General features: G+C 43.2%; 1 protein-coding gene across 2 annotated transcripts in view; it reads right to left on the reverse strand.

Annotated features, from left to right (window-relative positions):
- vps13b (vacuolar protein sorting 13 homolog B) overlaps positions 1-19,407 on the reverse strand; it is a 324,831-nt gene that overhangs the window by 13,850 nt on the left and 291,574 nt on the right. For both annotated transcript variants that reach the window (XM_088929247.1, XM_088929248.1), the window contains exons 44-52: positions 17,606-17,761; positions 13,317-13,580; positions 11,874-11,957; positions 10,760-10,935; positions 8,369-8,536; positions 4,177-4,384; positions 1,684-1,872; positions 1,084-1,230; positions 109-386 (exon numbers count right to left, since the gene is read on the reverse strand). In XM_088929247.1, coding sequence (XP_088785373.1) covers positions 109-386; positions 1,084-1,230; positions 1,684-1,872; positions 4,177-4,384; positions 8,369-8,536; positions 10,760-10,935; positions 11,874-11,957; positions 13,317-13,580; positions 17,606-17,761 — 1,670 coding nt within the window. The remainder of the gene's footprint in view (positions 1-108; positions 387-1,083; positions 1,231-1,683; positions 1,873-4,176; positions 4,385-8,368; positions 8,537-10,759; positions 10,936-11,873; positions 11,958-13,316; positions 13,581-17,605; positions 17,762-19,407) is intronic.

Raw genomic sequence — 19,407 nt, forward strand, 5'->3', positions numbered from 1 at the left:
ACAAGCTTAACAGGGCACATCCACCAAAGCCTTTCGTTTAATATCCTGCGTTTTGTGTGCTCCAGCGAAAGGCAGAAGAGGAATGGTCCTGCGCGGTCCGCAGCCCACCTGGTGCACATCCCGGTCTGGCTGCAGGGCTCCGCCGGCACGGCCACGCTCTGCCTGGGGAAGTCCGGTCTGATCCTGGCCGGCAAGCTCCAGCAGCTCCGGCCTGCCGGCCCGGGCACAGAGCTGAGCAGCAGGTGCCTGGAAGGGTGAGGGGCGTCCGCGCCGGCCAGGCTGGAGCGGGAGAGCAGGTCCCAGCAGGGCACGGAGCCGGGCTGGGGGCAGGACTGGCCGCCAGCCGGCTCGAGGGTGAACACAGCACTGTCTGGAGCATCAGAGGGCTGGAGAGCAGGACGGAGACAGACAGGGAGGACAGAGCAGTGTGTTACCCCGGCACCTTGTAATCATTTACCATTTACCCCTGTACTGGTGGCAGGGGTGACATGCACTGCTAAGTTTAGCAATTAATGCAAAGTGTGCACAATTCTGAGAGAAATTCCTAACTTCACATTGACTGTGGCTTGCATTACTGTTTTATTCAAGTAATTAGAGGCAACAGGCCAACAATCCTGTGTTTCTTAAAAAATCTGCTGCATCGTTAAATGACCTCATAGAACCCGATAAACTCTCAGGGCTTTATTCAGACAAAACCTTTTTCTCCAAACCTGGTAATGGTAATGTGTCACTTCTGCAGATTCATGAAAAGGGTAAATAATATGATAGAAATGTCCCCAAAAAAAACGCCTGTCATTCTTGTAATTGGTGTCTATAGCAATTAAGCAAAAAACGGAACAGAGCATCCCAAAATTGGAAAGAAAGTGGAAAAGACCAAAACCAGATAGTACACTTGACTATCTCTCTATCTCTCTTAATTTTTCTGGTCCTTTTGAAATTGCTCAAGTTTAGAATTGCCAAGGAAAAGAATTTGACATGCATGATGTGAAGGCAATCATGTATGAGACCCAACAATAAGTTGCTTCAAGACTCGGTACTTTATTATAAGCATCTACTGTATAATAGTCTGGGGACAGCACGCACCTGGTCTCCCACGCCCAGCGCCGCATCAGACAGAACAGGCCTGTAGCAGATCTGATAGGGCGTGTTGTTCACTATCAGGGTCCTGTCTTCAATCTGCAGGATCTGAATCCCGTGTTTCACCGCCGAGGAAACGCAGAACTGGCACAACTACAGTGAAGAAACAACAAGCATTTGGGATAAATTTGCCCTTCGTGTTTGTTTTTCGACTCCACAAACACATTTTTTAACATCTGCACTAATGAACGGAGAGCCCTGCACCGGCGGGCAAGGAGGAAATACAGTGCAACACAGGTGCTGAGTCAGAGGAAATTCCCGGGTCTCTGTAGGGCACATTTGTTTTTAAGGAAAAACAAGATGCACAAAACAAACACTGATGAAGCTTAGAACTTTGCGGCATCAGGTTTGTGAGTTGGAGTTTATAAAAACAATTTTCTTTGTTAACTGAGCCCGACATCTGTGTCACTATCATGCGAGGAAAAGGTCTGGCAAAATTAGGGGTGAGGGATACGAAAAAAAGAGATGGGACACCCCTGTGAGAAAAACTCCTTACTGACTAACAAAGTTTCTTTTTTCCTCCCTAAGGCCTAATTTGGCACCTACTTTCTGATGTCCAGGAAAGGCGCCCAGCATGATCTCGACCTCCACGAAGCCTTCCTCATCCAGGGTGACGAGCTCCGCCCCCGGCCCATCCTTCCAGCGGGGGGAGGTGAGGTCATGCACCAGCTTCAGGGCGGTGGACTTGTGCACTGTGTTGGTGTTGGCCCAGTAGATGCCAATCTGAAAGGGCTCCTGCAGAAAGGAAGAGAGGCCATCAGAATAGAGGGATAGCCTCTCTACTACCACATCTTTAGACACTCTGGGTCTTTTGCAATGGCAAAATGTGAAGTGCAGAGAATCCTAGGCTCAACACAACAAGCAGGATCATCTTTAGTGCTGTTTCCTGGTCTGCACGTGGACATTAGCTTATGTCACTTTGCAGAACAATAACAATTTGTAGAGTGCTTGTGGACAAGAGCTGAAACCTACAGAGCACAGCACAGGTTTTCACATTGTGATTACAGCCTGGTCGAGGCCCACAGTGGAAGAGCTCTCACTGGGACTGCCCATCTTTCAGCAGTTTCTTCCGACTTACAGAGATCTTAAGTTTTAGGAATGCCACAATTTCTGAGTGGCTGCTGACGACATCACCCCTTTCTTCTCATCTCTGGCTGCGTTTATTATGAGACCCTTCTGCGCCTGATGCTGCAGATCACTGGATTGAATGACCGGACTGAAGACTGCATGGCAATTCAGGAAATCCCCAGCTGACTGTACCCCCAGCATTTCCAGGGCTCGGCTCTACTCTTTCAGGACAGGGAGAACTCTTGACAGCTCATTCCAGAGCCCATCCATACCTCAGGCTTGTAACTTGCCCCATTCCTTGGAGTGCACATTTGCTGTCGATCCTGAGAGCATGCACTGTACAATGCAAATGATAAATAAAAGCATTTCTAAGGTTACACCCGACACTGATGATGGAGATGTTTGTGGTCTGCTGGCGTCCTGAGCTGCAAGCTGCCTCCCGACCCGTCTGAGGAGCTGTCAGGCCGCAGTATAACAAGCCTGGGCCTTACAGACACAGCAGGGTGAACAGGGCAGGTGGGGGACAGGCTTGAGTGGGGCCACCCAAACGCTCAAGAGAGGACCGCCTTCCAGATGTGCCGAGAGCAGCAACGACGGTGGGGGCTTACTCTCATCCCCACTGATTGTGCGTTCCAAAAGATAAACAGAGTGGCTAAAACAAAAGGCCCAGATTACAGGAAAAACTTCCAACTGGTTTCTGGCAGTACCTAATAAACTAGAAGTACCGCGGTTACAATGCTTTATTTGTTTCTGTTTCACAAGCTATTACACATTTACTGCTTTTGTTTTGTGATTTTTCTTTTGCTCAAGCTTATCTGCTTTTATTCTGGTGATTTTTAACCCTCTCCATTCTCATTAACAAGATGTGGAAGTGGGAAAGTAAAGGGGGTCTGAGTACTGATGGACGATGCTTTGGAACACTTCTACCTGCTGTCGCTGGTTTACGATGGATACACTTAAGACAGCTGTTTGCCTGCACCGTTTGATTTTATTCCCATCCTGCAAATCAATAGCAGACACTGCCATGTGTGGTTAACAAAAGCAAGATTCAACGCAGCCTTGATTCACCCTTCTTTCAGATGCATCACAAAGAAACAACACGGTTCAGAAAGTGCCTGAGGCTGGGAATCAACCACTTTAGCAGACATCAACTTGAGCATAATACAGTGATAAAACAGAATACTTCTGTCGACATCAAGGGGCTCCTGCAATCTTCCATGCAGGTCTTAGCTCACTATAAGGATTTCTGAACACAAGAAAACACAATCTTCCTGCTTCCGCAACCCGTTTCTATGTATTGAGTGATCCTATCACAGCGCTGAGTTTTGCAAGGTCCAGTTACAGTTCATTAGCCTCTGCTTGACAATGTATTTAAGTGTGGCTTGGCAGCACGTGTCCTGAAGGGTGCCAGGCCAAGTCCATTCAACCCCCTGCTTGACTATTGCTAGGAGCGTCCTTTGCCAGCTGAATGCTGTTAGGGTTGGGCTGGGGAGATGCATGTGGGATCTTCAACTCACCACACACTAGCGACCACCCCTGGCCAGGCGCCTGCAGCGCTGACTTTTATTAGCAAGAGTTGTGTTCTGTTGGCCTTTGCCACTAGTATCCCAGGACCTCAGTATGAACAAAATTGTATGGCTCAGCACTGGATGTATCGGCTGACGTGCGTGCGTGTCTTTAACTCTCTCACATGAGGCAGCAAGACTGATGGAAATGTCATTGGAGCTCGATGAGAAAAACACTCCTAACATTCACAAATTCTGGGGCAACATTTTCACAGAAACCACATGCAAATGTACACAACATTCATTCTTCCTGCACTGGATGCATTTAAAAGACATTTTCTCAATCATAAAAAACAACTGAAAATCAGCAGCCTGCTCCTGGAATGACACACAGCTTTCTCCTGGCAAATGCACATCGAAGCACACGCCCTGCTGCCCTCTGGCTGCGTGAAAAGGAGCGGCTCACCTTCAGATTGGGGGGCATGACGACTTTCCCAGCAGGAATCTGCAGCACGATCTTCTCGCCCTCGAACAGCCAGAGGTCCCACTGGGAGCGGTTGACCAGCAGAGCCCAGGGCAGGAGCTCGATCAGCAGAGTGTTGAGGCCCGGCTTCCAGGCAGACAGCTTCACCTGCATGGGGCTGTCCCACTGGGCCAGCGGCTCCGCGTTGCTCCTGACAGGGCAGAGGCAGCATTAGCAACACAGCCGGGCCGGGGTCCGCTCCCCCCTGCGGCATGGAGCGACCTCACCTCCCGGAGAGAAAATCACAACCCTCTCTCCTGCTTTGGCAGGAAATGCTGGCAGCTCAGGTCGCCCCAGTATGGCAGCGTGACTTGTGATAGAACTGCCTGACATAGCTGATATCTGAGCGCTCACCCTGCAGTCACTGTGGGTCCTAATGCAGAACCTAACCCTAATGTATAGTGATGGGGACAATATACTGTAAGAAAGATGCCATCCTTCAGATGAGATGTTAAACAGAGGTTCTGACTCTCTGTGGTCATTAAAAACCCCAAGGCGTTTCTCAAAAAGAGTAGGGGTGTTACCCTAGTGTCCTGGATGGATTTCCCATTGGCTTTTACCAATCCTAATAATCCCCATCTCTGAACGGGCTTCGTCACTCTGCCCTCCTCCCCACTGAGAGCTGGTGAGTAGTGAGCATACTGGAGCACTCTGGCTGCTATTGCATCATCCAGGTGGGGCTGCACACTGGTGGTGGTGGAGGGGATCCCCATTACCTGTACAGCTCTTTGAGTGGAGTGTCCAGAAAAGAGTACAGAAGTGTAAGAATTATTATTATTTATTATTTTAAGTCTTGATGAGAATAATTGTGAAGAATGAAAAAAGGAAAAAAAGCAACACCAGCAACCCAAACCAAAGTTTTGGTTTAGTTTAGCAGTGCTCCCCTACAAATTGGTTTTTGAGTAACAGAAGGTGCACTTTTCATAGCAAGTTGCATTAAGGAGGTCAGTCAGGTTAGGTAGCGGTAGTTTATTTGACAGTTTTACCTATTATTTGATCTATTATTGTCTCTGGATCCAGTCATGAAAAGAACATATTTGAATCAGATTTTTTTTTCAGTAGCATGTACCATAATCTTTTACAGCCAGATTCCATTCGCTCACTTTTCCAGAACTGCTACAAGATGTTTGCCTAATGATTATTGAAATGTTTTGCGATTATTAAAGCTCGACAAAGAAAGAAAAATAACATTTATTCATTACGCTTCCTGTGCCCCTAAGACATAATGCTCAGACTCAAAAAGCCAAGAGGGTGAGATACAAATATTTAACTTCTGTCAAAAAGACAGAAGACACACAAATCTTATCTGTTAGGAATAATATACATTATTTTAAATTTGATCGTCTCGGCATCTCAGATCTGCTTCTGTTTGAAGATAGGAATCAGTGCTAATAATCCTCCAATCAAGCACAGTTTGGCAACCATTAGTAGCTTTCTGGGGTTTCATATGGTCTGTCACATATATGGTAAAACTTACATAGCCTTGTGCTTTGTTATAAAGTTAGAATCACAGGAAAGAAAGTAATGAATGACAGAGTAATTCAATACCAAACCACGAGATACAAACTCCAACGTTACTATCCCATAGAGTATGGGTACAGAACCACAAAAATGCATATGGTCAACATGCCTAGACTGAAATTTCTTTATAACAATGCCTGGGAAAGCATGTGTGCTATCAAGATGTGTGTGTTTTTTTTAGACAAAAGACCATTCCCTGCCTCTGGGGACCAAGACGCATATTAGCTGATAGACACAGCTGGATATGTACACATACCCCCCTGTAATCATCATCTTTCGGAAATCAAAGAAATCAGAGGGGCTGTAGGACGGATGACAAGTTTAAGTCTTTAATGAAGGCAGGCTGTAATGAGGACCGAAACCTAATCCTTGAGAGATGCTTTTGCAATTCCTTTATTTGACATTGCTTATTTATGTGATGAGCAAACAAAAGGCTTTGATTTGCCTTCTTTATCAATGAGCTGGATTACCTTAGCCCTACCCTACCAATCTAGGACTCAGACCTCCACAGGTTTATGATTTTCATATTGGGAACAAATCTGAAATTTTTATTTGATTATTATTGCCTTTAAAAGTAATATCTCTAAGTACTTTACAGTAGGTGTAAAAAAAGTTAAAAGAGAACACAAGGACAGCACAATACAAAATAAGCACATACTGTATATATAAACACAAGCAGAAGGTACCTGGGCACTAGGAAAAGGAGCAGACACAGACACTAATTAAATAAAAGCCTTTCTGAATTAATAAAATAATAAAAAAACAGGTACATTTAGAAAACAAAAACAAAGCCTGAGCTAGCATGAGGACCCATGATTTGTTTGACCTTTCAAGTGGAATAGATTGTCTTCAAATAACTCAGTCTCCATGTCAAAAGAACAAGCTCCTGGGTCCTTTCCAACAAAGAGAACTTTCAATTCCTGAATAAATTATCAGACCACAGAAACAAGCCAATACAAAAAGAAACTGAAAAGAATACATCTAAATATCAAAGGCGACGTAAAAAAAATACGGTTTGATTAACTTAGGCAACAAGGATTATTTAGGCAACAATAAGGATTATTTTGGTGCACCAATACCCACAGTAATGAAAAATCAAAACGAAGGAAGTTGCCTGAAGTGCAAAAATCTAAACCTCGTTTGAGACACACATTTAAATAACGGTTTGGTGTCATGTACAAGGATGACGCAATGTCTTTTGAGAATTATTTGTGCGACCTCAGCTTCTGAGAACGGACACAAATGAAGCACAAAGCAGTTCCTGTTTTCATTCTGTTTTAGAAGAGTCCTTCTGTTTCTAGGATTCCACATACAGTACAAGCGAGTCATTGGCAGGATACGCTGCACGCAGGACTGTTATTCGAAGACCTCGAAGGAACAGCTGATCAACACATGCTAATATTAGTAATGCTACCACTGTTTGTTTCTTCTTTCACGACAGGAAGGTCTGAAGCCAAATTCAACACCCCGATCACCAAGAACAGACCCACAAATCTCAGACCACTCTTATGTATCCAAAACACTGTGATCTCCGTGGCAGAATTAACCACTGATGAGCCAGTGTGCAGAATTTACTCTTGGAACGAACGCCTTGGAAAAGGCAGGAATATTTCACATGATAAAAAATCCACATTTTCCAATAGAAAATGTGAAATGATGTGTTTGGATGTAGTGATTGTTTCTGTGTTACTAAGAACTTAGATACTTGGTGAGTGGACAAGTTTGTTACTTCTAATGCTAAAAACGTTCTTACTGTTGGTACTGTTTTTGTTCAGTTTTTAACTGAAGCTGAGATGGAATGGTTTGTTAAGGAAGAACTCCCATACAACACAAGAAAGGCCTAAATGAGTTTTAAAGAGCTTCAAAAGTTTTAAACAAAAACAGGATTTGATTTGGTGGATAAACAGTTTACCACACGGTTATCTTAATCTTACACCATCTAGAGAAGTGCAACTTACGTGTTAAGAATCTTAATATTCTTTCCTAAATTAAGTTCAGTTAACAGTTGTCTTACTACACCTCTCCTGTCCTGCTATGGGTGAAAAAACACAGAAAAAAACTGTGATTCAGGCACCACTCACAACACTCGAGAGTTCTGCAGTGCACAGAATCCTGGATCACCATGGCAACTGCCTGAACACCAATCCCAGCGGCACTCAGGCCAGCACTGGGGAAAGATGTGGGCACAGCCCAGTGGTCTGGACCCAGTCCAACTAGCCCTGCATCAAAGGGCTCATTTCGCCCTCTGTGTGGATGCTTTCACTGGGCAAAACATCTGGGGGGGGGGGAGCCCTAAACTTCCTATACATTTCAACAAAAAACATAAGTTTTTTTTTCTTGCTTCCTGTTAAGACTTAATCCGGGACTTTCAGTGGCAGCAAGAATCAAGTCTCTTCATGTAAAGTCAAGAGTATATGTAGCGTATAGCTGCAGAAAAGGTGGCAGGCTTGGAAGACCAATCTGAGGCAAACGCAAACCACTGAATCGCCCTATGTCCGCTGTCAAATCGTACAGTAAGTGCTACAGAGACTTTGGTTGGCCTGAGATCGGCAGCTGGTTTCAGTTTTGAGCTTGTCTTAGGCTACGTCCAGGAGCAGACATGCTCTGCTGTTACCTGTCTGGGTCCTTAGTGACATAAGGCCACCGTGGCTGGGACGAGCTCTTCTCTCCGTAGAAGTCAGACAGGACCTGCGTCAGACTGGGCCCCTGTGGCCTGTTGACAATCTGCTTGATGAGCGCTGTGGAGACGGGCACCGCGCACTGGGAGGCGTCTTCCTCCTCCCTGTCCAGGGAAAGGGCGACAGAGACATGGAGAGCCGTGGGCAACAGGAAGCACAAAGCTCCTTCCTGCACCAAACAATTCACCCGCGCTTTTTAATAAAGAGCAAAACACACACAGGTGAAAAAGATTAACCTGGAATATCTAAAAATGTCTTTATATCCACACTATCTTCTTTTACCATGAGGTTCCAAGACGTTACGCAAAAATGTTACACCAGTCAGTTGTTTAAATGACATCTTACAGTATAATTAGTACACTAGTTTTGGCCCGATTTTCTCAGTGTGCAAACAGTGAAGTAATCAATGCTTTATGAACAAAGCTATTCAATGACGGAAAAGAGAAGACGCCTATGCTGTTAAAATGAAGAACACCACAATGTTTAGATTCATTTTATTTTACAACGTTAAAGATTCTACAATAAGCCAGTGCTCGAAATGAAAAGTGGAAAGCAAGAAGGCTCCACATTGTGCTTGGCTTTCTTTCAAACTTTCAGCATGGAACTGAGCTAGGAAATGACAAACCCGATTAAATAAGAATGACTGTCTTTTACATAGCGATGGCACACAGGCTGCAGGAATGCATCTGTAATGCATAAAAAATGAGCTCCTAATGAATATGAAAGTGTGAAAAACACCACAAGTTTGGGGTTTGAAAAGCGCAATACCTAAGTCAAAAGGAATTAAAGAGTCACAGCTCAATACAATCCCTTTTTTGAGGAGGTTTAAAATTTCTATTACAAATACTGTAAGCATGGGGAATTTACAGATCCTATTGTGTGGTAAAAAGAAAGTATTGAAAGAGACATAGGAAATGAAGTGGACTGCAGTGTGCTGACAGGTTTTGACATCCTGGGAGAACACTTATGGGCTTCTGATTCTTGTCTAAGCCTTATATGTGGTTTCTACAGAGTGCAAAGATGTAGAATTGGGACACAACATCTTTGGTTAACTTGTCTTCTGTCTGCTCTATGTAACCACAGTTTAAACTGTACCCCCCCTCCTTTCCCACCCCCAACCAATTAAAGGCCACAACTATTTGTAACTTCAGGAAGGGAGAAATAAAGGATGTGCAACTGACATGTGCGCACGGTGTGGGACTGGGGTAAGGGATGCTTTTCTGAACACGGAACAGTGTTCAGTCAGCTGCATGGTTTAAAACTATTCTGTGCTGCAACAAGATTTTTAAAAAATATTTTGAGATTGTGTGCCCCTAGAATACTGTGATTTGGACTTACAGCACAAGGATACTGTATTATTCCACTTCCAAAGACAAGCTGCCATGCCAGTGCTAGTTAATGATATAGCGTGGGGTCAAACTCTGGACAATATCAACACACGAGCGCCAGTGGATGTGTCCTCTGCCCAGCCAGGCGGCTGACTGACCACTGTGGTTTGTTGGACGATCTTGCAGCCTCCCTGTCTGAAAGGGGTGAATCAACTGCAGCTGGACGATCAGCGGTGACGGTTTTATTCCCTCTCCGCCATTTCAGAAATTCAGTTATTTCTTCTTTAAGTCAAGGGAACTGTTTGGCATGCAGAGTGAAGGGTGAAGAAAAGGTGGCTGTGAATCTGTACTTTTTCCCGCATCGCCCCTTTGAAGCCCTTGGTTCGTTATTATTGATTATTTGTAGAAATATATTTATGCAGCTTGGTAACTGCAGTGGAGAGATCTGAAGAAAGGTTTTGACTTTGCATAAAAGCAATGAAAAGGCAAAAAAACCTGATTAATATCAAAGAGGAGACTTCAGCTCAGTTCCTGTAAGCCTGGAGGTGTCCAAAAAAGACATCTTTGGTGACAAGCTAAATGAATTAAAAACACATTAGCTCACATTCCAGGCAAGAGAAGGCAGAGCCGCAGGTAAGCTAATTTAGGTATGCTGGTTTTTGTCACAGGCCTGGTTCTTGTCCCTGGCCCAGTTCCTGTCCCTGACCCAGTTCCTGTACCAGGCCCGGTTCCTGTCCTGATTCGGTACCTACCCCTGACCTGGTTCCTGTACCAGGCCTGGTTCCTGTCCTGATCCGGTTCCCACCCCTGACCTGGTTCCTATCCTGGCCCGGTTCCTGCCCCTGGCCCGGTTCCTGTACCAGACCCAGTTCCCTTCCCTGACCTACTTCCTGTATCAGACCCGGTTCCTGTCCTGGCCTGGTTCTTGCCCCTGACCCGGTTCCTGTCCCAGGCCGGCTCTGAGGCCCAGCCCCTCTCCCTGACTGCTGTGCTCTGTACCTGGCCTGGAAAGTGAGGTGGTGCATGAGGTCGGACTCCACGTTGAGCAGCGGCTCCTCGTGGCCCTGGCCTGGGACCAGCTGGGACTCCCTCAGGCCCAGACTCCTCTTCTCGATGTGCAGGATGACGGGGTCGGGCAGGTGACTGACCATGACGAACAGCGGGCTGAACACGACCTGGGGAGAAGGCAACAGACTTGGGATTCTTCCGCCCACACAGCCAGGAAGACTCGCACAGCAAGAAGGAATAAATACATCAATAAAATCCTGAAGTCAAATTACCCCAAAAAATGTTTTGGAAAGGTTGAGGTGCATTTCTTCACATCCTTCACGGAGGACATTTTTATAGCCTACATAAAACCACATCCTCACACTGTAACCTGTGAGCCACACAGAATTCCATATGGTGTAGTAGGGCAGATACCTCTCTGTTGGTTAGCCTTGGTTAGGATCATTCATTCATGGGAAACAGCTCACTTTGTTCTGCATTTCTGCCACAAGAATTATAATCTAATAGTCCTGTCTAGCCTGTTTTACCACCATTCACATGGAATTATGAGCAAGTAATCTTTATACAGTTGATTGTTTGAGAACCTAGGCATGGTGACTCTTTTTTAAACTTATTACTATATTTAATTTATACAGATTTATATTCAATGCATGTATTTGGTTTATTATGACTGCTTGGTCATAAGATTACAACAGAACATGGTACATTTAGAGCTGGGGTCTCTACTTTTGGTCTTGGCAATCCCCAGTCCAGTTATTCTTATAGGACACCCTAAATATACCGTTATTTAAAGATTAGAACAGTTTTTGAAGCCACTCATCAATTAAGCAAGTGATATTTCAATGTACTGTACGAAACGCTGATCCTTTAAGGATATTCTGATGTTTGTCCCAAATGACCTCTAAATTAGTGAACTGAACACACCTACCTCCATTTATCATTGTTAAATTGTTGCAGGTCTGATTTGAAGGCTACCTGTCAAACCTGCTGGACTGGGGCTCTCCAGGACCTGGGCTGTTGACCCTCCGATTTAGAGGATAATGCAGCTGGAGAATCCCATGGAATATTTTGACTAGCTGTCTGCAGGACAAGTTCATCCACTCACCATCCTCTGTTGCATCTGGCTATCTGGCTCCATGGCAACCACGGTACACCACACGTACAGGAGTGAACCGCTGGAACACGGCACCTGCGTGGAGGACCACAGAGCACAGGGCCTCAGCACAGCTTATCTCTGCTTCATGATATACACTACGAACTCCGGTCTACACTAATGCACTACACATTCTATGCTATACAGTATACAGAGTTCATAAGCTTCATATCTCTGCAGGGGATTTTGTTCATTGGTTAATGACTCATATTTTTGGAGGACACTTTTATCCAAAGCATCACACCCCGTTTATACAGCTGGGCATGTAAGAGGAAGAATAGAATCTTCTTACGTTAGGACAAGTCAATGATATTACCATTAAGTACCTTACAAAGTTGTCCGAAAGGCAAAGAATGACTTCTGACTACCTGAAGAAACGGAAATTCCACATGGGACGGCACTCCTTCACTTAACAATGATAATGGACTTACTGGAGATGTGCCTTGAAGCACGGAAATTAAAAGAGATGAGTGTTTATTTGACTTGGAAACTAAAGTAATATTTATGACATGGTCTGGAAACACATTCACATGTTCTGCACTGGCTTAAAAAAAACAATAAGGATGCTTGGTGCTTAAACATCTTATATTCAGATGTAAAATTTGTCAGTAAAATGGTTGCTTTGTTAATACTGGATAAAAGGCTATTAAAACTCAAATCATCCAAGAAGACTTATACCTATAAATCTGCCCTTTTTATACTAGCTCTTTATATGATTTCCTTTATTTTCTTCTCCTCTGCCATAGCTCCATGTAAAGTACTGTACTTGAAATGCCAAAGAATGTTACAACTAGTTATGGTCAATGTGGGACTTGACTTATTGACTAAATCTGTGGAACACTTGGGCTTCTACATTTCAAGATAAAACCATAAAACTGGCCCTTGTCACTCAAGCAACAATATGACCCACCAAAGAGGATAAGATTGAACAGGCCAGTAATTTGTGTCTGGGTTAGCGTGACCCTGTATCAGAAAAAAAAGGAAGGGAAAAAGAGCAATTTTGCAGTCTTTTGCTACAGTCCTGCAGACCCTTTGTGCTACGGGGTTAAAAAGCTCCACAATAAGAAGGTGCTAAAATGTGGACAGCTGAGGTTCAACTGAGGACATCCTTGTAACCACAGGAGGACAGCAGCAGCACAGCGAATCTCTAAACAAAGAAAGTAACACGAGCAGATCTCACTGAAACTCTCACAGCTACAGCTGCGCACAATGTGCTAGCTGTTTAATTAGAGAGGTCTCAACCCGCCCTCGAGCTTTGGTTTTGCACCTTGGCACAAATATCTCTTTCCAGTCTTCTAATGGAGCCGAGCATGAGCCTCAGAACCTCACTTCAACGCAGTTAAAGTCAAGGAAAAGTCCACAGCCCACAGACCCTTGGGAAAGAGGAGGGGTCACCTGCACCACGGAGCTGCTGTCCCTCTCTCTCGGCTCAAGCCGGACATCCCGGGACCAGGCCTCCTCCCCGCGGGCGCGCACGCACAGCTCCGTCAGCTCTGCGTCCTCCAGCACGTAGGAGGGCAGCTTGCGCCCGGCCGCCAGGCAGTCCACGTGCTCCTTCACCACGGCCTGGCCGTCCAGCCCCACGTAGTGCTGCACCGCACGCAGCTCGATGTCCTGGCTCAGGCAGCTGCACACGATCTGCCTGCCGCATATCACGATCTGAGGACGGAGGAGACAGCGGCGGCCCGAAACGGCCATCAGAGACACAGACTGGGACCGGCAGTCTGAAAACACAGCTGAGTTTGGACAGTGTTTTCACCAAAGCACATATTTTAATGTCCTTTCATTGCCCATTTTTAAACAGAGCCTTTCCTGCCTCCCAGTGTCCTTGAGAATTAAAGCTCAGGTCACTCTTCATAAAGCTACTCCAGAGACTGTGGTTTACCCTAGCCTGCTGGTATGGTCGGTCATCATCAGTCACAAGTGTGAGGTGAGAGTGCTGGTGCAGTCAGTCACTCATGCTCCTGTTTAGTTCATCCTTAAATATTGCAAACCATTAATTGCACATCTCACTCAGGGCACCTTTTAGAATGTGGCAAGTGCAACTGCAACGCTGAAATTTACTGAGGACTCTGTATCTGAAATGCAGAAAGTAAATCTGAACGTGGAAATCCTATTACATCACAGTGCTCATAATACAAAAATTGAGTAATTAAAAGTTTGCCTAAATAGTCACTATCTATTGAAATAATGACAATATAAACCTTAAAAACAGTGTAAAAGAACATTGGAAGCTCGCATTTTGACGGTGAATCTTTTCCACATACTGTACAATGAAAACACAACAGGCTACACTTTCCATCAATGACTCATGTGAATTATGTTAGTATTAAATAGCCAACAGTCAGTTTGTGGACTGTTTGAGTAATACTGCTCCTTAGCATAAAAGAATATGGAGTTCAAGTCATGTGATTTCTAGAAAAAAAAACAGGTGTTCAGTGTTTGGTGTTTGAGTTCAATTAAAATAGCCAAAAGGAGTTAATTAGGGATCTTTATAAGAAGTCGTAGAAAGAGGTATGGTTTTAATGAATGCAAGAAATGCAAACAGTGAAACAAATGCATTGTCTGAGTTATGAGGATCAAATGTCAGTATAATTAAAAGCAACCTGAAGCTGTGCTTCAATAATCAGTTAGACTAGTCCAGATAAAGTAGGAAACAGGCTCTGTTTCGGACCATTTTTGTCGCAAAAGGAATGTCGCATCAGAGCAGGACTCTCACAACTGTCTAATGCTCCGCCATAAACATTTTTAGACGCATGGGCTACAGTGGTGAGGCTACAGGAAGAAATAACTCGCACACCAGCTCTCCATTGACAGGAAATTTAACTGCATGCTGAGGGGTCTTTCAGAGATAATGGTGGCATTTGAAAGACAAACACCTCTGTCTTCTGTGGGTCAGAGAATATCTGAGGTGGTGGCAGAAAGAGTGGGAGACTGTTTTCATCACTGATGAATGCCAGTTTGCACTTGAAATACCTGATGCAAGACAACACTTGGAGAGACCGTGTTGATCGTTACCTTGACTGCCAGTGGACAGTGGAAGCATGGTGAACACGTTCTCTTAACACAAGAACATCCGTGGAGCAGAATGAGGGCAACCTCATTGCTCAAGTGATAAAATCTACGTTTTTTTCTTTCCTGCAAATCTAAGAGTGACTTTCAAGCAGGACAATACTGGAAAGATCACACTGTGCAACGATTACAGTGACATGATGCCAAATAAACAATCTCAAGGTCTTGACGTGAGCAGCTTTTTCTCCAGAGTGGAGTAGGGCATCAGTGGGATCACCTTATCCACGTCATCAACAAGAAATGGCCAAAACTGGCCAAGCTTTCTCCACCTGGCTGCAGCTGTGCAGGAAGAGTGGAGTAGTATCCCACAGCAGTCTGTCTCAAGGCTGATCAGGTCTGTGTGTGTCATAGAGGATGAAAACATTCCAAATTTATTTCTGCTAATGACGAAGTAGCACATTTTTTCCAAAGTAACACTTTAAGTCATTTCTAAATGCCTAGTGGTGTAAACTACATGGAAAGCTGGACTATAAATGTACATCATAAGGACAACATCATCGTTTGTTACCATTCCTAAAATCATCAAGTCAGCCATTTGAATGAAATGCAACTCAAGCCCTGTCATTTGTCTGAATAAGATCAAGATGTACATTTTACAAGAAATTGTTAGGAATGTAAAGCAGCTTGTTTTGTCTAGAAAGTTTGAAAGACATGTGTGACATTTGACAACATTTACACAACAAAGTGTCCCTGCTTTCTCCACTGGCAATCTTTTGCGATTTTCAGTTTTCAATTTTCTTTTAACTGTAAGCAACTATTCTTTAGTTATTTGAAGCATATGTTAGGAACCGTTTTATCGTTAATCCAAATGACAAATGGACATCAGTTTAACTAGTGTTCAAAAATAGTTATTCTTCTTTTGAAGGTATAATAAAGAACATATAAATGAGCTCAAATCCCTTACTTAACGCGGTGCAATTTAAGTCTCTAGTCTTAATTCCTGAAGACCTGAAATACTGAAAGCAAATGAAAAGCAGCATCAAAACTAGTTTGTATCTCCATCGTGATGAACTAAAATAGTCACTTTTACACAATACTGGGAAATCTGGTAGAAATAAATCCACGCTTATTTTTTCAGGATTTATATCTTAGTTAAGACCAAAATACACGACACAAGGGAAATCATTAGAAACTCTGAACGTTTTTAAAGTAAAATGATGATCCTTATTCTGTTCAAGAACAAATGTGTCAAACAAGTTACTAATCCCCATTCTGGCTTTTAGCATAAAGTCCAGGTTCATTCTCCAGTAACACAAATATGTTCCTATTTGAGGTAACACGATCAACTACTGACTCTTGATATGAGTAATGTGGTAAACTAAAAAAAACATGTAGTGGGCAACTTAAAGCAGAGCTGTTGGAGGTACCTACATTATGACGGGTTATGAAGGCCTGAAGGATCAGTTTAAAAATTTCAGTACTGCAGAAGTGGGCATGTATTACTGCATCTTACCAGACCTTAACAGATCATCCGGATACTCTGAGGACTTATGGAGCATCATTCTGAAGTTTAGTGAACATACTTGTTGAACTGCTATAAAACAGGATGTTGAACAGTCTAGATGACAAGTTACACTAAGATGAACAGAACACTCAGTATCTTTTTACAAGTATACACTGGTGTGCAAAAGGCTTAGATATTTTATATTGTTTCACTCAACTCTTTTCCTTCTTCATGCAGACACACAACTCTTTGGTAAACGTACACGTACACTAACATTTTAGCCATGTTGTTTTAACTTGACAGTTATCCCGGATTGTTTAGTCACACAAGAAGCACCTTTTTAAGCTTTATGAATGTGTGGTAAGGAACAAATAATATTAAAGACGAACACACATCTGAACACCATCAGATAAATAGGATCTGATGGGCATTACTGCAACGCGACACGTTGAGTTTACTTTGAGTGGCGTTGACCATTTTTTAATATTTTAATTTTTCATCAGTAACAAAATAGAATAACGTCCTCATCTTTGGAAGTACCTAAATTAAGTCTACAATAAAAGTCAGACAAGATAAAGAAACAAGGACCTGACAGTGTCAGCAGCAGCCTGCCAAGCCTCCATCATCCCACCGCTGGCACCAATGATCCAAAGAATACAATGTTCAATATACATATCCCACAGGCCAGGATCCAGTGATGCCAGGAAAAGGAATGTGGAAATTTATAGCAACAGTCAGACCAGATAGCTGCGGAATATCCCCATTCCAAAAATGGACGAAGAATATTTTCCCTTTTCCAGAATTTTAACCACCGCTGGACAATCCAAAACTTTCCACATCCAAACACAGTTGTATTAATAACTTGTAATAAAAAAACTTACTTTAATAAAAAAAATCTAAATATATGTAATAATTCCGCTGTGTGTAAACAGGTGATATGGCAAACTACATAATTCAGAGATCATTTAGGACCAAAATCTATGTACTGTCTATCCCTCAAGGAATTTGGTTCTCCTGAGCCAAATCTGGAGTTAAGGTTTCCTTCAAAAGCCTACAGTAGTTATGACAGTGCTGTACAACTACTTGTTTGAAAATATGAGGTTTACACAATTAAAAGTCTAGGCTTGTGCACACAATCACAGGATTCGAGAGAAAAATTAAAACTTACTTGCTTTTGCACTCCATTAAGCTGCTGAACCTTGATGATGAGTGAGGCTGTCCTGCCTTTGTACTGGATGGTTCTGATGAGTGTCCCCACGTTGTCCACCCTGAACGGGTCGGACCAGCGCCAGTTTCCCCAGCCCTCGATGCAGATGTGAAGCAGCTGGAGGGAAGGAAAGATGAACCTTTTTTCATTTTTTTTGCCCTTATTTATGCTTGTTCAAACGGCAAGTAAACAAAAGGGCCTTTGTTTAAACATCTTTGTTCGAGGGGAAAAAATGTTCCTGTTTACTGGTTTGAACATGCTCTGAAACACTGTGCTATTGAAGTTCTGAAAGAACGGGTCACCACAATTATCTCCTTGGAAAAATTGAGTTTATTTTGATGGACATCAATTGCCACACACGGTCGCACCACCAAATCACATCATTAGCTTGCAAAACAACTTGCTCATGTATCCTAGTGGAGCAAATGTGCCTTTCTGTTGGAGAAAAGCTACATATTTGTGCCAAGTTGTCCATCTGTGTTTTCACTTCAGCAAAAAAGTATTTTAATATTTACACAGGATGCTGAAACCTTTGTGTCTAAGCAGACAACAGTTAAATAAACACAATGTATGTATGATAATTCTCAATGAAGACAAAGGCACTGTACTGTAGGTAAGTAGTTCATCCATGTATTGCAATGACTGACTACAGGATTATCTGGTCTTCTCGTCTGGACCACCTCAGCTAACCTATCTGAAGAGCTGGACTGAGGGAGATGAGTTCAGCAGTTCTCATGCTAGGCCTGAGGGATTAATACTGCTAAAGAACTGAACTCCAGCCAGCAACATCCTCTCTCCTTAGCACATACTCCTCCTCAAAGTGAAGCCCTCGTGAACACAGCCCTCCACAACTGTACTGGTTGCAAACTCTATAAAAAAAAACACTCCAACTTTTGTAAACCATAGGCCTTTCTATAGAATTCAGTGGAACAAAAGTGAAGACATTTTAAAACAACAAGCCAAAAATATAATAGAGGGTCCTACTTTTAAAGTAGTTGGAAAGTCAAAAAAAAAAGAGATGGACAACCATTTGGGCATCACACAAAGCTGTGAAAAGATATTCATGTTTCAGGATAAAATTCAGCTCTCAAATAAAAAAAAACAAGAAGGCAGTTAAGGAAAACAAAGAAAGTTTGGATTTACACCAGTTTGATGATTTATTAAACCTGTAGCATAAATTAGCCAAAGCAGTCAATGTCTCTGAAGACTCTGTCCTAGCTTTTTTAACAATATCCTTGATTCTACAACTCTTTGAAGATGTATTTCATAGCAAAAACAAGTTTAAACAATGTCTGAATTCAACCTGAAGATCTCCCTCTGTATTATTTTTAAATGGAAACAATAATTTCGCGGATCATTACTCAGAATTACTCAGCAGGAAGCAGAGCAGGGGTACAAATAACATTGAAAGCAATAGCAATAATACTTCAGTGTCATCTGTTGGGTAAGATTAGCTATTTTAACAGCCCTCTTTTTCCACTTCATTATGGCTGTGGCTACACTTGACCTTGAGGGAGAAGCCTCCTTCAGACTTCAAACAGCCTCTGCCGGTCCCATTTAGTCAATGTTGATCCAAACAGCAAAACTGCGATAGAAACAAACACACATGAAAACAAAACAAAAGCGAAGGACTCTGCCAATAACCATAGCCCTGTATCTGGGACGCTGATAAAACGTGCCACACATACTTGTTTTTTTTGTAATTTAAGAGGAAGCATGGACAAATAATTCCACAAAAGCAAATGCCTTTGTGGAAAAACATG

Source organism: Atractosteus spatula, chromosome 12, assembly GCF_055471065.1.
Source record: "Atractosteus spatula isolate fAtrSpa1 chromosome 12, fAtrSpa1.hap1, whole genome shotgun sequence".
NCBI lineage: Eukaryota > Metazoa > Chordata > Actinopteri > Semionotiformes > Lepisosteidae > Atractosteus > Atractosteus spatula.